We start from the raw sequence: 21,322 nt of genomic DNA, 5'->3' as shown, positions 1-21,322 counted from the left end.
GCTAGGACTGTGATGGCAGCTCTGTGGAGCAGCTGACGCAGTCATCTACATATTTAGCTATAATATTGCAGCTGGATGGAGGTGAGGAGGAGAGCTGAATATGAAAAAAGGCATAAAGAGATTCAACTACGAATCCTCAGAGCTGTTCCCAACTATAACTCTGCTTGTCTTTCCATCTGCAAATTGCTTCATGAACTGGCAACTGTTAGCTTTCTACCCCTCGATACCAAGTATGTCTGTCTGTTTCTTCCCTTTTTACACCATTATTAATCTTGATCTGCTTTCTCCTTTTCTTGTACAGTATTGTCTTGTTTTTCTATAATCTTTCCCTTTTCAATTTGAAAGGGCACCTTTAGCCTTTAACCTTTAGCTAGCTTTTTGAGAATGTTTGAGTTGAATCTTGATTATGTCAAGTTGCAAGCACATTAAGGTTGTATACGTCTCTGCATCTAACGAGTCTGTAGCCACACTTGTATGTAATGTTTGCTCAAGATTCGATTACCAATATCTCTTACTAAACAAGCTACTTGTGAATGTACAAACTTAAAGGGAAAAGGGAAAGGTACAATAACTTTATACAATTACAATTCATGATTCTGCCAGTGCATGCGTGCTATTGATAGAAATTTTAAAATCAATGACTTGTTCTTAGTTTTAACTTGAGGTTTTTCAACTTTCTAGTTTATAAGTTTGGTAGTTTTATGGATTATTAGCAGCTTGGTTTACATGCCTTAAGAGGAACTGCCTTAATTTTGTCTTGTCAACGAACAGGCAGTATGTCGGGTTTTATGCTATTATCACTTTTACAGTGTCTCCTACACAATCGGAGCTTGGAGGAACCTCGTCAATTACCAGAATAAACAATCGGAAAAACTGCTGGAGCGATTTTACATGTATGTATCTTTTTGCAGATCTAGTGGTGTGACACATCTATTGGTGTTTCCTGTTTGTTCCTTCCGCATATCTATTCCTTTATGTGTTCATCTTTTATAGTGAATTGTACGTTATTGCGTGTTTATTACCTTTTTATCGTACTTTTCTTACTTTTAATTAACTTTTTTATTGTACATTTGCCTCGATTATGTAATTTTATATTGAGAATTTGTCTGAGGTTTTTACAGATTTCATTGATATGCTCATCATCTACCTAAAACTAAACTGAAATGCTGATTGTGCCAGATACTATGCTAGCTACTCTCAATGCTTCTCACTTATGACAGGCACTGCAGGAACCTCGTCGAACACGCCAGAAAGGAGCAGTTTGAAAAACTTGGATTCTGGGAGAAGCAAGTCAGTAACAAAGCTATATTGTAAGTACCTGAGGCTCACTAGATGAAGCCTCAACTTTGCATTGGTCAATGTTTTTCTGAGGCTACATATTGTCTAACCATCACAACTATTACTTTTTAGGAAACATTATGCAAGGTAATAACATCCGAGCTAGTAGTTGTGTAACTTCTCAAGTCTTCTGATTCTTAGTTGGCTAGTAATGCTCTATGAGGCCTCCAATAGGGTGGTTTTACTATTTGGGTTAGCTTACAGAGTAACTGCATCTCAGTGCGTTGTCTGACGAGCCACATGTCCATAGCTGTCAAGTTCCTGCGATTGTGGGCGGTACCTATAAATAAAAGGATTTTCTGATTTGCTAGATCCTATGTTTTGGCTAGATAGCACAGCAATAAAATATGTTGTCAATAAATTCTGTGTTGTAGTACCAAGGAGTCTCTCCACATCAGCAACAAAAAGCAAAAGCTAAGAGAGGACAACCTCAAACAGTGTCGGGCTGAAACTAAGTAAGAATTTGTTTCTTCTGGTTGACCTCAGAGTGTAATTTACACCTAAATGTTGCATTATAGGTGTGTGCTTCCATGGTATGGTTGTTACCTTATATATATACATGTAGTTGCCCGTATACCTGGGCTATGATTTGCTAAAGTTAAACCCATATTTTGTTTGCTGTCAGTTACTGAAAGATCTTGTGGCTGACTGACAGCTCACTGGCCACAACAAACATAATCACAGCCATCAGTCATAAGCTGTTTATTTGTAGTCGCTTGGGTAACTTTGTGAAGCTTATCGATCAGCTGATCCTCGCCCAGCTAATAGATATTATCAAGACTTCAGCTCATAGCTTTGTCTATGCTGTCCTACAGAATGCTCCAGAGAGCAGCAGAGAGTCTCTTTTAAAGTGTGCTCTGCAGTTTGATGATGAAGGTCAGTGATAAGTCGTTAAATATTACTTAGAGAGGCTGGTCAGAGGACATCGAGTAAGTAGCAGAAGGTTTAAGGTAGTCTGAGAGTGTGTTTAGCTGACGTAACATATATGCTGTTATTAGCGTAGGAGCAGCACTAACTGATCTGTCAGGCTTTTCGTGCTAACTGATAGGTACACTGTGTTTTGATGTATTGGTATTTCTATAGTTCATTAATGAATTATTGCTATTTTATTGATAGATCAGTAATGTTTAAGATCAATTCATTCTGAGATCTTATGTTAAAACTGTCATATGTTGCATCAAATACAAGGATACAGTGTAACTCTTTCTACAGCAAAATCGAAATAATTTTTTTACAAATCCTGGAGATACACATAGCCTTATGACAAATGCATTATATAAAACTGAAGTAGATAACTTGTTCTTGTTACTTTTCTGTAGAGATAAGAAAATTTAAGTGTAGGTTTGTCAATGTCTAGGTTTGGAAATAGAGCTGGTGATATGCAGTGTAACTTACTCTTAAACTAGGTGAAACTTAAACTAACTTGACATATATATGGCTTATTATTAATGTATATATCAGCTTCTTTACTTGTGCTTTTCATTAACTGTGTCTTGGAAATTACTTCAGGTTTAATGTGAAATATTTGCTCAAATTTCACATCACATTATGAGGAATCTGTGTCCTAAAGAGATCATACCCATTCTGTGTGTGTGGTCTACCGTTCTGTGTGGTCTACTCTTTTTCAACGTTTTCACCACAATTCTTCTACTCTTTTCACTATTCACTTTTCACTACTCCATATGTTACTGTAGGGAAGCTTTGCATTTCTCCTTCTCGAGAAGATTTCACAGAAGTCATAATAGCATCTATCGAAGGTTTGCCACAGCTTCTTTGTGATGTCTCCTTTGGTATCGACGCCGAGTATCTTGTCAATAACAGAATGGAGTCTATGAAAGCTGAGACCAGGTAAGATGTGGCCATAGTTTTGTTAGTTTGGCTGGGCTTCTTATGATGATTAGTTTCATCAGATTACTCATGTAATTTAATAATTAATATGAAGCACGCCTTTCATTCAGCTTTGTACTTTGGTGATTTGAGCTGTCATTATTGGCCGTTACACTTCTATTCAAATATGTATTTGGAGTCTCACGTGCTGAAGTTCAATAAAATGATCAGCTGTCTTTATAAAGGGATAAAATTGTCTTCATCCTGATTGATGTGGCAGTAGATCATGAGAAACAAAACCAGTTAACTAAGTGGGTGTTGGTTACTATTTATTTATAGATACACAGTGATAGGAGCCACCGGTAAATGTAAGACATCGCTGCCAAGTGGAGTAGGTGGCTCAGCTCAAAAACCTGCTGCTGCACAAAAACATGTGAGACTCACTGTTGCAGAGCTCAAATCACACACAGCAAGGAATGAAGATGTTTCACTTGATACTCCTGAAAAGCATCAGACTAGTAAGTAGTATGAACATCAGACTAGTAAGTAGTATGAACATCAGACTAGTAAGTAATATGAACATCAGACTAGTAAGTAATATAAACATCAGACTAGTAAGTAGTATGAACATCAGACTAATAAGTAGTATGAACATCAGACTAATAAGTAGTATGAACATCAGACTAGTAAGTAGTATGAACATCAGACTAGTAAGTAGTATGAACATCAGACTAGTAAGTAGTATGAACATCAGACTAGTAAGTAGTATAAACATCAAACTAGTAAGTAGTATGAACATCAGACTAGTAAGTAGTATGAACATCAGACTAGTAAGTAGTATGAACATCAGACTAGTAAGTAGTATGTATATCAGACTAGTAAGTAGTATGAACATCAGACTAGTAAGTAGTATGAACATCAGACTAGTAAGTAGTATGAACATCAGACTAGTAAGTAGTATGAACATCAGACTAGTAAGTAGTATAAACATCAGACTAGTAAGTAATATAAACATCAGACTAGTAAGTAATATGAACATCAGACTAGTAAGTAGTATGAACATCAGACTAGTAAGTAGTATGAACATCAGACTAGTAAGTAGTATGAACATCAGACTAGTAAGTAGTGTGAACATCAGACTAGTAAGTAGTATGAACATCAGACTAGTAAGTAATATGGACATCAGACTAGTAAGTAGTATGAACATCAGACTAGTAAGTAGTATGAACATCAGACTAGTAAGTAGTATAAACATCAGACTAGTAAGTAATATAAACATCAGACTAGTAAGTAATATGAACATCAGACTAGTAAGTAGTATGAACATCAGACTAGTAAGTAGTATAAACATCAGACTAGTAAGTAGTATAAACATCAGACTAGTAAGTAGTATGAACATCAGACTAGTAAGTAATATGAACATCAGACTAGTAAGTAGTATGAACATCAGACTAGTAAGTAGTATGAACATCAGACTAGTAAGTAGTATGAACATCAGACTAGTAAGTAGTATGAACATCAGACTAGTAAGTAGTATGAACATCAGACTAGTAAGTAATATGAACATCAGACTAGTAAGTAATATAAACATCAGACTAGTAAGTAGTATGAACATCAGACTAATAAGTAGTATGAACATCAGACTAATAAGTAGTATGAACATCAGACTAGTAAGTAGTATGAACATCAGACTAGTAAGTAGTATGAACATCAGACTAGTAAGTAGTATGAACATCAGACTAGTAAGTAGTATGAACATCAGACTAGTAAGTAGTATGAACATCAGACTAGTAAGTAATATGAACATCAGACTAGTAAGTAGTATGAACATCAGACTAGTAAGTAGTATGAACATCAGACTAGTAAGTAGTATGAACATCAGACTAGTAAGTAATATAAACATCAGACTAGTAAGTAGTATGAACATCAGACTAGTAAGTAGTATGAACATCAGACTAGTAAGTAATATGAACATCAGACTAGTAAGTAGTATGAACATCAGACTAGTAAGTAGTATGAACATCAGACTAGTAAGTAGTATGAACATCAGACTAGTAAGTAGTATAAACATCAGACTAGTAAGTAGTATGAACATCAGACTAGTAAGTAGTATGAACATCAGACTAGTAAGTAGTATGAACATCAGACTAGTAAGTAGTATGAACATCAGACTAGTAAGTAGTATGAACATCAGACTAGTAAGTAGTATGAACATCAGACTAGTAAGTAGTATGAACATCAGACTAGTAAGTAGTATGAACATCAGACTAGTAAGTAGTATGAACATCAGACTAGTAAGTAATATAAACATCAGACTAGTAAGTAGTATGAACATCAGACTAGTAAGTAGTATGAACATCAGACTAGTAAGTAATATGAACATCAGACTAGTAAGTAGTATGAACATCAGACTAGTAAGTAGTATGAACATCAGACTAGTAAGTAGTATGAACATCAGACTAGTAAGTAGTATGAACATCAGACTAGTAAGTAATATGAACATCAGACTAGTAAGTAGTATGAACATCAGACTAGTAAGTAGTATGAACATCAGACTAGTAAGTAGTATGAACATCAGACTAGTAAGTAATATAAACATCAGACTAGTAAGTAGTATGAACATCAGACTAGTAAGTAGTATGAACATCAGACTAGTAAGTAATATGAACATCAGACTAGTAAGTAGTATGAACATCAGACTAGTAAGTAGTATGAACATCAGACTAGTAAGTAGTATGAACATCAGACTAGTAAGTAATATAAACATCAGACTAGTAAGTAGTATGAACATCAGACTAGTAAGTAGTGTGAACATCAGACTAGTAAGTAGTATGAACATCAGACTAGTAAGTAGTGTGAACATCAGACTAGTAAGTAGTGTGAACATCAGACTAGTAAGTAGTGTGAACATCAGACTAGTAAGTAGTATAAACATCAGACTAGTAAGTAGTTTGAACATCAGACTAGTAAGTAGTATGAACATCAGACAAGTAAGTAGTGTGAACATCAGACTAGTAAGTAGTGTGAACATCAGACTAGTAAGTATTATGAACATCAGACAAGTAAGTAGTATGAACATCAGACTAGTAGGTTATATAAACACCAGACTAGTAAGTGTTGTTGCAACCTATTAGAAGAATGAAAATATTTTAGAGTACCCTGGCAAATCGGAAAATGACTTGCTGATTCTCACACCAGAGCTCACTGTGCCGATGGAGAATGAGCTACAGTTGGTGGGTACAGGGTATACAGGCCGATATGCTCCTCTCACCAGTGCCAATGTGTCACAACTTCTAAAACAAGAGTTAGTATTTCACAAACAACCATTTCATTTTCATGCATAATTTATTATTTCTATGGTTTTTTTGGTTCCACAAAATTTGTTCTAATTCGGAATTTTGTAGCAATAGTTTATTCGACCTAGCAGTTAAAATTTGACAGTGTGGAAATATCTTGACCTAATGAAAGTTATGTTACATCATGTAAATAATTCGACCAAGTGAGAACAATCAGACCATTAGAGATGGCTTGGTCAAGTAGGAATGATTTGATCTATTAGAAATGGTTTGATCTATCTGGAATGATTTAAAGAGATTTTTTATCAACGATCTAAAAAACAGCAATATTAAGTCATTAATTTCTAAATCCCTGATCTTTGCTGATATGATTTTTGCTTGTAAAGTTTAACTAATCTATTGCATTACATAACGTCATGTTTCTTTATAAAGCAATCTGTTCTAGTTTCGATCATCAGGCTGTCGTTGATCAAGGAGTCGCAGTGCTGCACAGCGCATTTAACGAGATTGAGTCCTTTATTGAGGAGAGCTCTTGGCTCAATGAGATAAGACAATATTGCCAAAGGTGCACAGTCTCAGCAAGACTTGCTTGGAAAGGAGAGCAAGCTTTTCATATTGAGGTATGATGCAACATCACATATCTTCTGGAACACCCTGTCAGCTCTTATGTTCTTGGTAGCGTTGTACTTTCGTATCTACAGTAGATGCTCTTACAACGTAAATAAGCCATTCCAGAAACATTTTTATTATAGGGATTTTATGTAATAACAACAGTAATATACATGTAAGTTGTCTGATTTGTTCTAAAATCTTTCCAAACTCACCCCTTTGGCTCTACAAAACGGGAAAAACTAGACCTAATTCTTTAATTTATTGGCTGCGCTGTAACCATGGTAACCAAGTGTAACCATGGTAACCAAGTGTAACCACGGTAACCAAGTGTAACCACGGTGCGGCCAATAAATTATTGTTGGTTTGCATCAACAACTGTTCTCCTTTTTCTTTCCATTTTTACTCAGTTCATTTTCCATGAATACGGTAATGTTACAATAAGTTGAGGGAACGCGCTCCTTCAACGTCAATTTACAGCAAATTGTTTATTTTTTCTAGACAGCAAGGTCTATTCAGCAAAAAAAAAACAATAAATGCTTTCTATGTGTGCAAAATTAAAATAGAAAAATCTACCTTTACTATAATAACATCGATGTCTATCTGTCCGTTGTCTATCCATCTCCAAAGATCAAATTTAGAATAAAATGTAGCTTTTGACGATACTTCGATTCGAGACGTTCGAAGTGGTAGACTGATGCTGTAACACCTACACTAATCGATTGCCTTTAAGTATTTCTGAACAATCGCCCAGCTACTTATTCTCTGTGCTTTGTCGACACACCTGACGATCTCTTACAGTAAACTAGACTGTCATGAAATTTGTATATATAATAGAGATAACCTAATGCAGAGTTTTTCTCCCAAGTATGGCAAAAGAGTAAGCTATATTTTTAAGGCTAACTATGGGACTCTCGTTATTCAAATAAAATTTCAGAACATGCACCTACATGAGGTGTTGTTTCACATTTTACGTTATATGGACTTAACATTATAGGAGGTATACATTATAGGAGCAGCTACTGTATATTTCATTGAACTCTTGAATGGATCTTGTATTGCAAGCTTGATTGTGGATGTACGTATATGTTGTGTTTAGGACTACAATCCAAGGGAGCAAGCGTCTGCTGTAGAGGTATATTTCTGCTTATACACTAGAGTGCTGCGTAGCCACTACTCCTTGCTATGACTCATTCAGCAATTTTTCATACTAGGGCTTGTAACTTGTTATTAAGTATTATTCAACTCTCAGCTTATCACATATATCAGCTGCCCACAACTATCAGCTGCCCACAACTATCAGCTGCCCACAACTATCAGCTGCCCACAACTATGACGAAGACTAACAGCTTGTTATTGCCTAACCATGATGACTAGCAAGCTTGTCATGCTCCAGAACCGTTGTTGGAGATTTTAAGGCGGGAAACTTAGCTTGTGTGGAGTTGTGTGCTCTAGCACTTTATCCTTTTTCCTAGTTTATACTTTGGCTGTATAACGTTTTCCAATCGCTTATAGCAGGCTTAGTTGTTGAAATCTAGTGTTAAGTATTCACAGACTCTTTTGTTCATTGACCTTTTCATAAACTGTTCAACTCCTGCATTTATAAATATATTTTTCTATTGCAAAATACAAATATTTGCTATTATTTCATCACCATTTTCTTAGTTTCTACTACGCCTCATGCAAACATGCTCATCATTAATTGTTTTAGCAACAACTTGGAGTTATCAGAACTTGGATTGAAAGGATCAAGAACTTTGAGAAGTCGTTTCTTTCAACAAACCAAGTGAGATATTTAATAAAACGTAATGTATGCGTCTAGGTTATTATTGGTATGCCACTAGGTCACTGCCTGTGTCCTGTCAATTTACTGTTAACCTGTTGTACTGTACTACTAGTGTGAGAAGCCCCCTATATCACTGCCTGTGTCATGTCAATTTACTGTTAACCTGTTGCACTGTACTACTAGTGTGAGAAGCCCACTAGGTCACTGCTTGTGTCCTGTCATACTGAACTACTAGTGTGAGAAGCCTGAGACATTCTACTGTTTTTGCAGGTGCTGCTCATTGACTGTTCTCACATTCACAACTCTCTTATACCAAAGCTCAATGATATCTACCGAGACATCATTGAGTTTGTGGCTGATGAGTCATTCAAGCTTGCTAGAGAGTTCATTGCTGACATGACAAACATCGTCCAGGTATTGCATGCTTCTGAATCTTTGTCAATCTGATAATAATTAATTGGATGAACGTTATTCTCATATAATGTTTGATTCAATACATGAGAGAAGAAATTTGGTCTTTTGTTATAGGACTTTGAACATCGAAAACTTGACAATAGAATATCATGACAATACGTTACTGAGAGGATATATATGTAAGAGTATAGGTTTCACCACAAACTTTGCATAAACGTGTGTAAGTTTTATTTTTGCGCAGAACATGAAGATGAAAGAAACAGATGTAGCAGCCTTCGCTGTCTATGCAAAGCAAGTGTATGAGTACAAAAAAGACACAGGCGCCTATCAGCAGAAAGTCGAGTACATCAAGTCGCTGTTTGAGGTTGTGCGAATGAGTTACCGACAGCTTACTGCTGATGAAGAGAGGCTAGAAGGGCAGGTGATGCAGCAGTGGGAGTTGTTCCTCACGCGCATTCAGGATGCTTCTGAGTTTATCAATACGCAGACTCCGATCACTATGAAGAGCTTGGAAGAGGACCATGAGGTCTGTACTTTTTTAATCTGATACCATGAGGTCTGTACTTTTTTTAATCTAATACCATGAGGTCTGTACTTTTTTAATCTAATACCATGAGGTCTGTACTTTTTTAATCTAATACCATGAGGTCTGTACATGTCTAATCTGGTACCATGAGGTCTATACTTGTCTAAATTAGCCAAGGTGCTGCAGTGTTGACTTAACTTCTTACCACAGTCACAGGTATCAAACCTATTCAACCTCAACTGTATTTTACCGCAATCAGACAACGGTAAGTTGTTTTGTATTTTACTTAGTGAGAATATATCACAGCTCAATGGTTTTGTATGGATTTATGCAGGCTCTCATGGCTGAAGCTGAAAAACTTGGAGAAACCGCAACTTCTGGAAAATTTCTGAATCCAAATGAGAATCCTACCAAAATGTTAATCGACATGAGACACGTGAGTTTATTGGTTAACAATCTGAGACATGTCGTTTTATTTGTTAACAATGTAAGTCATGCCATTTGGTTGGTTAAATATCTACGACATGCGGTTAATTGATTTTCTATGCGAGATTAGTCGACTTATATTCTGTAACTAAACAAAATACAATCTAAAAAAAGCCTTAGGATTGGAGAGGTGAATAGCAGAATAATGTGATGAGTTGTGAAAAAAGAAGAAGAGAACAGATAAAGTTTGTTGCAGAGGATATTATTTCAAGCCTAAATATAAGGTGTTCAGATTAAGGACTTGAAATTGTCACACCCTTTCAACAGCTAGAAAAAATTATTTGCCATAACAGCTGGTAATAGCCTGCTTGACAGTTCCACACACCTGCATAACCAGTCAAGATCTCTTACAGTTGAGGGACAGGTTCTACAGGGTGAGAAAGAAGTTGGAGCAGGCATCCAAGTGGAGGGAGGCCATAGCTGGTGAGGGCTATCAGCTTGGCTTTTTGCAGGAGATTGCTGATGCTATGCAAGTCAGACAGGAGCTCTGGAAATATGTTGAGGTCTCTAGTCACGCCATTAAAGACTGGAAGGCTCAGCTATTCAAGAAGGTTTGGCTATAAATAGTTTTACATAATTTCATTGCTGCCAGACTTTTGAAGATGGAAGTTGAAATTTTTTTTTAAATATTGGAACAGTTGAAAAGCGAGTGAAGGGAGCTAGCAAGCTAAGAATGCTTAATAATGCTTGTTCTCCTTTTAAGCCTCTAGACCTTTTTTATCATATTCCAGTTGATGATTTATAAACATATTTGCAAAGTGTTGCTCTCTCTCACTCTCTCTCTATCTCTTTGGTAAAAGAGGTTTCCACACGCCCACTTGTTACCATGGCTTACAATCTTTACTAAACTCTATTACTGACTGTAGTTGAGTGTCAAGTGATAGATCTTTTTCTATGGGCAGATGAGCACGCAAAAGGCACTGGATAAGATCACGGAGTGGCTCTCTATAGCAACACAAATGCAGAGCTACCTTCCTGCAGGGGACAGTGTCCTTGCTCACTGGTTCAAGACTTTGGACGACTTCAAAAAGGACCTTCCTCTTCTTCACAGGATGGCTAGTGATGCTCTCAAGGTACTCATACTACGTCCGTATTATGAAGATGCACCAAATTGACTTTCCTGCGTGTTAGCAAATGTCTGGTACTCTGCCAGTTCTGTTCTTTAAGAACACAAGACCGGAGTGTAGATCTGCCATCTTAAAAACAAAATCCTAATATAAAGTTTTTACCAACTGTTCTATGATGAACAAGCCGTCATTTTTCTAAGTTCTCATACATGTTGGCTACTTATGCCTCTACTAGATTTATAAAGCTCATTGGAAGCCTCTGTTTATTGTAGTCAGCACACTGGCATGCCATATTTGTTGGAATGGGTGAGACATATGAGGATGACTGGGAGTTTACTGTTGAGGAGTTGCTCGCCTACAATCTCGCCTCTCATCAGGGGCTAATAGATGCCATTTTCTCCCGAGCTAGAGCCGAGTACAGACTTGAGCAAAAACTTAACAAGATAGAAAAGTTGTGGACTTCTAATGATATCTACTTTAAATTGGCCAAACATATACCTGACAGCGTCTATATAGCAGGTAACATATCTTTGACATAGTCTATATAGCAGGTAACATATTTCTGACATAGTCTATATAGCAGGTAACATATCCCTGACATAGTCTATATAGCAGATAACATATCCCTGACATAATCTATACAGCAGGATAGCATATCCCTGACATAATCTATATAGCAGGTAACATATCCCTGACACAATCTATACAGCAGGTAACCACATGCCAATTAAAGTTGATGGGACTGTACATGTGTCACATGTGTGTCTTATTCAGAGTTTAGTCTTTAGATTATACACTGGTAAGAGATAGTTAACTACAGAGTACTAAAGTAGATTAAAATATTCATGTTTATATCATACACTAGTGAATAATAGTTGACTACAGAGTACTAAAGTAGATTAAAATATTCATGTTTATATCGTACACTAGTGAATAATAGTGGACTACAGAGTACTAAAGTAGATTAAAATATTCATGTTTATATTATACACTAGTGAATAATAGTGGACTACAGAGTACTAGAGTAGATTAAAATATTCATGTTTATATTATACACTAGTGAATAATAGTGGACTACAGAGTACTAGAATAGATTAAAATATTCATGTTTATATTATACACTAGTGAATAATAGTTGACTACAGAGTACTAAAGTAGATTAAAATATTCATGTTTATATTATACACTAGTGAATAATAGTTGACTACAGAGTACTAAAGTAGATTAAAATATTCATGTTTATATCATACACTAGTGAATAATAGTTGACTACAGAGTACTAAAGTAGATTAAAATATTCATGTTTATATTATACACTAGTGAATAATAGTTGACTACAGAGTACTAAAGTAGATTAAAATATTCATGTTTATATTATACACTAGTGAATAATAGTTGACTACAGAGTACTAAAGTAGATTAAAATATTCATGTTTATATTATACACTAGTGAATAATAGTTGACTACAGAGTACTAAAGTGGATTAAAATATTCATGTTTATATCATACACTAGTGAATAATAGTTGACTACAGAGTACTAGAGTAGATTAAAATATTCATGATTATATCATACATTAGTGAATAATAGTTGACTACAGAGTACTAAAGTAGATTAAAATATTCATGTTTATATTATACACTGGTGAATAATAGTGGACTACAGAGTACTAGAGTAGATTAAAATATTCATGATTATATCATACATTAGTGAATAATAGTGGATTACAGAGTACTAGAGTAGATTAAAATATTCATGTTTATATTATACACTAGTGAATAATAGTTGACTACAGAGTACTAAAGTAGATTAAAATATTCATGATTATATCATACATTAGTGAATAATAGTTGACTACAGAGTACTAAAGTAGATTAAAATATTCATGTTTATATTATACACTAGTGAATAATAGTTGACTACAGAGTACTAAAGTAGATTAAAATATTCATGATTATATCATACACTAGTGAATAATAGTGGACTACAGAGTACTAAAGTGGATTAAAATATTCATGATTATATTATACACTAGTGAATAATAGTGGACTACAGAGTACTAAAGTAGATTAAAATATTCATGTTTATATCATACACTAGTGAATAATAGTTGACTACAGAGTACTAAAGTAGATTAAAATATTCATGTTTATATTATACACTAGTGAATAATAGTGGACTACAGAGTACTAAAGTAGATTAAAATATTCATGTTTATATTATACACTAGTGAATAATAGTGGACTACAGAGTACTAAAGTGGATTAAAATATTCATGATTATATTATACACTAGTGAATAATAGTGGACTACAGAGTACTAAAGTAGATTAAAATATTCATGTTTATATCATACACTAGTGAATAATAGTTGACTACAGAGTACTAAAGTAGATTAAAATATTCATGTTTATATTATACACTAGTGAATAATAGTGGACTACAGAGTACTAAAGTAGATTAAAATATTCATGTTTATATTATACACTAGTGAATAATAGTGGACTACAGAGTACTAAAGTAGATTAAAATATTCATGTTTATATAATACACTAGTGAATAATAGTTGACTACTGAGTACTAAAGTAGATTAAAATATTCATGTTTATATCATACACTAGTGAATAATAGTTGACTACAGAGTACTAAAGTAGATTAAAATATTCATGTTTATATTATACACTAGTGAATAATAGTTGACTACAGAGTACTAAAGTAGATTAAAATATTCATGTTTATATTATACACTAGTGAATAATAGTTGACTACAGAGTACTAAAGTGGATTAAAATATTCATGTTTATATCATACACTAGTGAATAATAGTTGACTACAGAGTACTAGAGTAGATTAAAATATTCATGATTATATCATACATTAGTGAATAATAGTTGACTACAGAGTACTAAAGTAGATTAAAATATTCATGTTTATATTATACACTGGTGAATAATAGTGGACTACAGAGTACTAGAGTAGATTAAAATATTCATGATTATATCATACATTAGTGAATAATAGTGGATTACAGAGTACTAGAGTAGATTAAAATATTCATGTTTATATTATACACTAGTGAATAATAGTTGACTACAGAGTACTAAAGTAGATTAAAATATTCATGATTATATCATACATTAGTGAATAATAGTTGACTACAGAGTACTAAAGTAGATTAAAATATTCATGTTTATATTATACACTAGTGAATAATAGTTGACTACAGAGTACTAAAGTAGATTAAAATATTCATGATTATATCATACACTAGTGAATAATAGTGGACTACAGAGTACTAAAGTGGATTAAAATATTCATGATTATATTATACACTAGTGAATAATAGTGGACTACAGAGTACTAAAGTAGATTAAAATATTCATGTTTATATCATACACTAGTGAATAATAGTTGACTACAGAGTACTAAAGTAGATTAAAATATTCATGTTTATATTATACACTAGTGAATAATAGTGGACTACAGAGTACTAAAGTAGATTAAAATATTCATGTTTATATTATACACTAGTGAATAATAGTGGACTACAGAGTACTAAAGTGGATTAAAATATTCATGATTATATTATACACTAGTGAATAATAGTGGACTACAGAGTACTAAAGTAGATTAAAATATTCATGTTTATATCATACACTAGTGAATAATAGTTGACTACAGAGTACTAAAGTAGATTAAAATATTCATGTTTATATTATACACTAGTGAATAATAGTGGACTACAGAGTACTAAAGTAGATTAAAATATTCATGTTTATATTATACACTAGTGAATAATAGTGGACTACAGAGTACTAAAGTAGATTAAAATATTCATGTTTATATAATACACTAGTGAATAATAGTTGACTACTGAGTACTAAAGTAGATTAAAATATTCATGTTTATATTATACACTAGTGAATAATAGTTGACTACAGAGTACTAAAGTAGATTAAAATATTCATGTTTATATTATACACTAGTGAATAATAGTTGACTACAGAGTACTAAAGTAGATTAAAATATTCATGTTTATATTATACACTAGTGAATAATAGTTGACTACAGAGTACTAAAGTAGATTAAAATATTCATGTTTATATCATACACTAGTGAATAATAGTTGACTACAGAGTACTAAAGTAGATTAAAATATTCATGTTTATATTATACACTAGTGAATAATAGTTGACTACAGAGTACTAAAGTGGATTAAAATATTCATGTTTATATCATACACTAGTGAATAATAGTTGACTACAGAGTACTAAAGTAGATTAAAATATTCATGTTTATATCGTACACTAGTAAATAATAGTTGACTACAGAGTACTAAAGTGGATTAAAATATTCATGTTTATATCATACATTAGTGAATAATAGTTGACTACAGAGTACTAGAGTAGATTAAAATATTCATGTTTATATTATACACTAGTGAATAATAGTTGACTACAGAGTACTAAAGTAGATTAAAATATTCATGTTTATATTATACATTAGTGAATAATAGTGGACTACAGAGTACTAAAGTAGATTAAAATATTCATGTTTATATTATACACTAGTGAATAATAGTTGACTACAGAGTACTAAAGTGGATTAAAATATTCATGTTTATATTATACACTAGTGAATAATAGTGGACTACAGAGTACTAAAGTAGAGTGAAATATTCGTATTTAGATTACACACCGGTGAGACTGCCTTGAAAAGACTTCTCTTTTGGCTTGTTTGACTTGAACTTTAAAACGCAGTACATCAAGCTGTACATCTGTAAGATAATTACACATTTCATATATTTATCACCAGCATTAAACGTGTTTGCATCTATGAAACGCCTTATTTTATGAAATACTTAATCTGCAACATATATAAATGAAAAATAAGTTTCTGAATAATGCATGATATTAATTTGCATTGATTGTTTCAGCCAATCCTACAAGTAAGTGCTGCTCTACATGGGCTAGCTACCCGCTAGCTATGTAGCTATGATAGGTGACTGCTAGTTGATGTTAGTTCAATTATTGGTGTATAGCCAGTAGCTTAGGTCAATCATTATGAGCCAGTAGGGCATTATTGGAAGCTGCCTGCTATAATTAGCTGCTAGTTGATGGTAATCACTATTGCTGGTGAGTTATTTTAGAGACCACACACATCGTTATTGAAAGACCACACATATGGTCACCACTAGTTACTAGTTACTGCACATGGTTGTAATCTGTTAGATGTTATTTGTTGGCCATTATGTTTGTCTTATTTCTGTTGACCGAGTGAATGGAAGAATCAAGGGCTCAACCATATGTTTCTTCAGTTGCCGTTCACTTATTTGAGTTGCAATCACCTACAATTCATTTTCTGTCTGTCATAAAAGTGTCCATTAAAGACATCTATTAGTAAGAACTGTTTCACATTGCTTTCGTGATAGCTCCTAGATGCCTTTTTCAGTCTGGGCATCAGAATTCACCAAGGATTAATACTTATTTTAATAATATCAGGTGTTATTGGAGGGTTGGAGAGATCTTGGGGTAAGGCACGAGTTTTCTTTCATGGCAACATGTCTTCTGTCCTTTTTCTTTATTTGAAAGTATTAAACTAGCGTGCCTGTGATGTTTTTGGGCATTAATCGCTGCTGCTTTTGCTCTGTTGATGTAACTTCTCTATGAAATCTCACTTCTCTTTAGTCAATCCCATAGGGGTTGTGACAAAATCTTCCAGGTTCAAGTTCTGTGCTTGCTACTTTCTTTCATATTGCTCTGGTTATATTTCATGGGAAAGATATTTATTAGTTTAAAAACAGCAAATGATGCATTTTTGCTTTCTATACGCTTCGCCTTGCAGCAGGCTTTGTTGATTTGTTTGGCGCTCTTGAAAAACTTTTTCTCTGGTTTTGCTGATAACAACTTACCAAACATTCTTATTACTTTAGTAGAGTTATTAATATATAATTAAAAATATACTATAGTGTCTATTTTTAAACACTTTTCATAGTGAATCAATCCAACATATGGTATCAGTTTTTTAAAACTCTAATTTATAAGTTATAAAATTGTAAGTAATTGAAAGTAGATTTAGTCGCTGGATGAAGTACTCAACTAGTAGTCAACTACTTGTTGAGTCTCACTGTTGACAGACAAGTCTCGTACAGAGCAGAGGAGACTGGGAGCTGATAAGAGATCATCCAGCAGACAGACACCACTAGCACCTGCCCCCAAGGGACTCGATACAACTACAGATGACCTTTACATACTCATAGAGACCGAGGAGCTTCAGTATTTGCTAGAGGTTGGTAGCAAGCCTCTTTTCATAAAAAAGGAAGTTGAAAAATAAATTCCTATAGACTAATTCCTTGTTTCTTTTTTCTTTCAGGATAGCCAAGTGAGTCTGCGGCAAATGCTTTCCTCTCCCTATATAGCAGGTTTCCGAGCAAGTACTGAGTCTCTCCACTACAAACTCAGGGAGATTGAGGAGCTGCTCCTTCTCTGGCTCAACTGCCAGTCTAAGGTGAGTCATGTCAGACCTGCCAGTCTACGGTGAGTCATGTCAGACCTGCTAGTCTAAGGTGAGTCATGTCAGACCTGCCGGTCTAAGGTGAGTCGTGTCAGACCCGCCGGTCTAAGGTGAGTCATGTCAGACCTGCCAGTCTACGGTGAGTCATGTCAGACCTGCCGGTCTAAGGTGAGTCATGTCAGACCTGCCGGTCTAAGGTGAGTCGTGTCAGACCCGCCGGTCTAAGGTGAGTCATGTCAGACCTGCCAGTCTAAGGTGAGTCATGTCAGACCTGCCGGTCTAAGGTGAGTCATGTCAGACCTGCCAGTCTAAAGTGAGTCATGTCAGACCTGCCAGTCTACGGTGAGTCATGTCAGACCTGCCAGTCCAAGGTGGGTCATGTCAGACTTGCCAGTCTAAGGTGAGTCATGTCAGACCTGCCAGTCCAAGGTGGGTCATGTCAGACTTGCCAGTTTAAGGTGAGTCATGTCAGACCTGTCAATGTATGACAAGTCATTTCAGATCTGTCAATCTATGGTGATACAATGACAAACCTGGCAATCCATAATTACTCCTGTCAGAATCAAATGGCTACTATAACATTTAAAGTTGCTAAACAGCAGGTTTCTAATGTTTATTTTTTCTAGTAGATCAAGGTAAGTGCTGAAGCTTACAACAGGGGATATTATGCAGATTGTGATTACCTGATTTTTTTTATACTGACAGAATTCAGGTAAATGTGTTTCTTTTGTATTTTAGTGGCTCTATCTAATGAAGCTGTTTGAAGACCCCAAGTTGTACACCGGAATGTCTACTCAAGCTTTCTCTTTTGAAGAGGTTCACTCACAAATGAAGGACATTCAGAGGTCAATCCTCGCTGATCCAGGTATTGCTTCCCGCAATCACTCCTAGATGTTTAGCAAACTGTCATGTATCAAGTAGTGTCTTACTAAAGCTTGTTTTTGTGACACAATTAAGGCGATAGTATATTCTCTTCACAGGAGTTATGTCCATCACTTCACGTGTTAGAGGAGAGAAAGGATACAAGACCATTCAAGGAGAGAACTTACGTAGAATGTTCACTCAGATGGTAATCGCTGAGGTATGCATACTGTCTTAAGAATAGTCCATACATAAATATATGTAAAGTGTGTTATACATTGTCTGACGTCATAAAGAACTTGCACAAACTCTACACTGTCACTTGTAGGAAGCCATCTTGAAGGACTTCAGCTCACAGATAGAACAATTGCGTCAGTCCTTTCCCCGACTTTACTTTGTCACAGACGATGATGTCATACATATGATGTCAGTAATCAGATCTCCACAGCAGTTTATTCCTATTGCCAGGAAATGCTTTCCAGCACTGGACTCACTACGATTCAAGCTTCCTGATGACTTCCAGAACTCAGCTAATGTAGCCTTAGACTACCAACTTAATGGTAAATTTTAAGGGTATCAGCTGATTCTGTCTTATGAGTTATACCAAAACTAGTACATTAGGTCGAATGCTGTTTTTGTATTGTAAGTCGACCGCTATTTTATTTTTCAGTCAATCGTAAGTATATACAAAATCTTAGATCTTTCTTTTCATCTTCCGACTGAATAACTCGACTTGTTATAATACTTTCAGGAGACAAACTAGAGGCAGTTTGCATATTCGGAGAGCATGACGAGTGTGTGCCATTGCTAGAGAGAGTAGGAGCTCTCCACCATGGCCCTTCTTGGCTCTCACAACTTGACAAACAACTTAGGCAAACCCTACAAAGCCAGCTACAGAACTGCCTGTTAGAGCACCTATATAATGGTGAGCACCCAGATTGGTACAAAGTGTGTACATGTAAAGTTATATTAAAAGGTTACAGCAGATGAGGGTATTTTAAAAGTGGTCTATGCGACATTATCAGAAGTATTTATTGGTCAGTTCTATGGACTAGTAGATGACTATGGACTAGTAGATGTCTATGGACTAGTAGACGTAGTTCAATTACGTAGTTACTACTTCACTGCTAGCTTTAAGTGATTAATCTATGCCAAGTTGAGCTATGTACATAAGAATATTTACTATTGTTTGAGTGAAGCTTCCTTCCATATTATTTTCTCAGGCTAGTTGGCGATTGTCTTACTGTGTTACAAACAATGCGCTATTTCTGCATGTACCCACTAGGTAAGTAAGTACCTACTTGTAAGGAAAGCGGGACAAGTAAGACTAACTCTCTGTACAGGCTTCACTGCGGAATGTACCTATCAGAAAAGTTGCTCGCTGTTTGAGTGTCTTATGTACATACAGTTCATGCTCTGTGTGTAAAATGTAGAAAAAAGATTACAAGTGTGTAAGTAATGTGATCATGTGCTAATAGTTGCAATCAGCATAGAGGAGTTTACAGATAGAACTGTTGTGCTCATTTTTGGTATAGGTACCTTTAATTTTATCATTTTGCTCATTGCCTGTCAAATATGTGAATAGCTTTTCCTGTTTTTGTTCATATGTTTATATTATCATGATTGTTGTATATTTTTGTAGACAATCCAGATCTTGTGTCTGTACTGGCTGAGGTAGCAAGCATGGAAGAAGAGAGAAAAGCTAAGGAAGTGGAAGATAACACTAGGCATTCTGTGAGACTTCCTATTCACTTGACCAGAGAGATGAAGCTTTGGACTCACAGGTAAGACTTGGTGAAGTTTTAAAACTTTACAGCTTGAACCATCAGAAACCATGTCAAGGTCAAACTAAAGCTGTGCTATGTAAACTTATATGTTGCATGACTGCAGTAGTTACAACAACTTGAAATTTGGAAATGTTGTATGCTGTTCATTGTAGGAGAGAGTTGATATTGTATGCTGTTTGTTGAAGGAGAGAGTTGATATTGTATGCTGTTCATTGTAGGAGAAAGTTGATATTGTGTGTTATTCATTGTATAAAAGAGTTGATATTGTATGTTGTTCATTGTAGGAGAGAGTTGATATTGTATGTTATTCATTGTAGGAGAAAGTTGATATTGTATGCTGTTCATTCTAGAAAAGAATTGGTATTGTATGCTGTTCATTGTAGGAGAGAGTTGATATTGTATGTTATTCATTGTAGGAGAAAGTTGATATTGTATGCTGTTCATTCTAGAAAAGAATTGGTATTGTATGCTGTTCATTGTAGGAGAGAGTTGATATTGTATGCTGTTCATTGTAGGAGAGAGTTGATATTGTATGCTTTTCATTGTAGGAAATAGTTGATATTGTATGTTGTTCATTGTAGGAGAGAGTTGATATTGTATGTTATTCATTCTATAAAAGAGTTGATATTGTATGTTGTTCATTGTAGGAAAGAATTGATATTGTATGCTGTTCATTGTAGGAGAGAGTTGATATTGTATGTTGTTCATTGTAGGAAAGAATTGATATTGTATGCTGTTCATTGTAGGAGAGAGTTGATATTGTATGTTATTCATTGTAGGAGAGAGTTGATATTGTATGTTATTCATTGTAGG

At 34.7% G+C, this 21,322-nt stretch overlaps 1 protein-coding gene across 1 annotated transcript in view; it reads left to right on the top strand.

The window, feature by feature from the left end:
• The window catches only part of LOC137388587 (dynein heavy chain domain-containing protein 1-like), a 30,827-nt gene that overhangs the window by 6,833 nt on the left and 2,672 nt on the right, over positions 1-21,322 (top strand). The window contains exons 6-26 of the mRNA XM_068075068.1: positions 82-230; positions 810-893; positions 1,221-1,310; positions 1,713-1,793; positions 2,051-2,214; positions 3,033-3,186; positions 3,505-3,649; positions 6,321-6,469; positions 6,907-7,081; positions 8,782-8,856; positions 9,127-9,270; positions 9,512-9,796; positions 10,131-10,232; positions 10,636-10,833; positions 11,185-11,355; positions 11,622-11,868; positions 17,485-17,636; positions 17,721-17,855; positions 19,051-19,282; positions 19,474-19,647; positions 20,365-20,506. Coding sequence (XP_067931169.1) covers positions 82-230; positions 810-893; positions 1,221-1,310; positions 1,713-1,793; positions 2,051-2,214; positions 3,033-3,186; positions 3,505-3,649; positions 6,321-6,469; positions 6,907-7,081; positions 8,782-8,856; positions 9,127-9,270; positions 9,512-9,796; positions 10,131-10,232; positions 10,636-10,833; positions 11,185-11,355; positions 11,622-11,868; positions 17,485-17,636; positions 17,721-17,855; positions 19,051-19,282; positions 19,474-19,647; positions 20,365-20,506 — 3,248 coding nt within the window. The remainder of the gene's footprint in view (positions 1-81; positions 231-809; positions 894-1,220; positions 1,311-1,712; positions 1,794-2,050; positions 2,215-3,032; positions 3,187-3,504; positions 3,650-6,320; positions 6,470-6,906; positions 7,082-8,781; positions 8,857-9,126; positions 9,271-9,511; positions 9,797-10,130; positions 10,233-10,635; positions 10,834-11,184; positions 11,356-11,621; positions 11,869-17,484; positions 17,637-17,720; positions 17,856-19,050; positions 19,283-19,473; positions 19,648-20,364; positions 20,507-21,322) is intronic.

Source organism: Watersipora subatra, chromosome 2, assembly GCF_963576615.1.
Source record: "Watersipora subatra chromosome 2, tzWatSuba1.1, whole genome shotgun sequence".
Lineage (NCBI taxonomy): Eukaryota > Metazoa > Bryozoa > Gymnolaemata > Cheilostomatida > Watersiporidae > Watersipora > Watersipora subatra.
The sequence above is the reverse complement of the archived record's forward strand: the minus strand, read 5'-3'. Positions and strand labels throughout refer to the sequence as shown.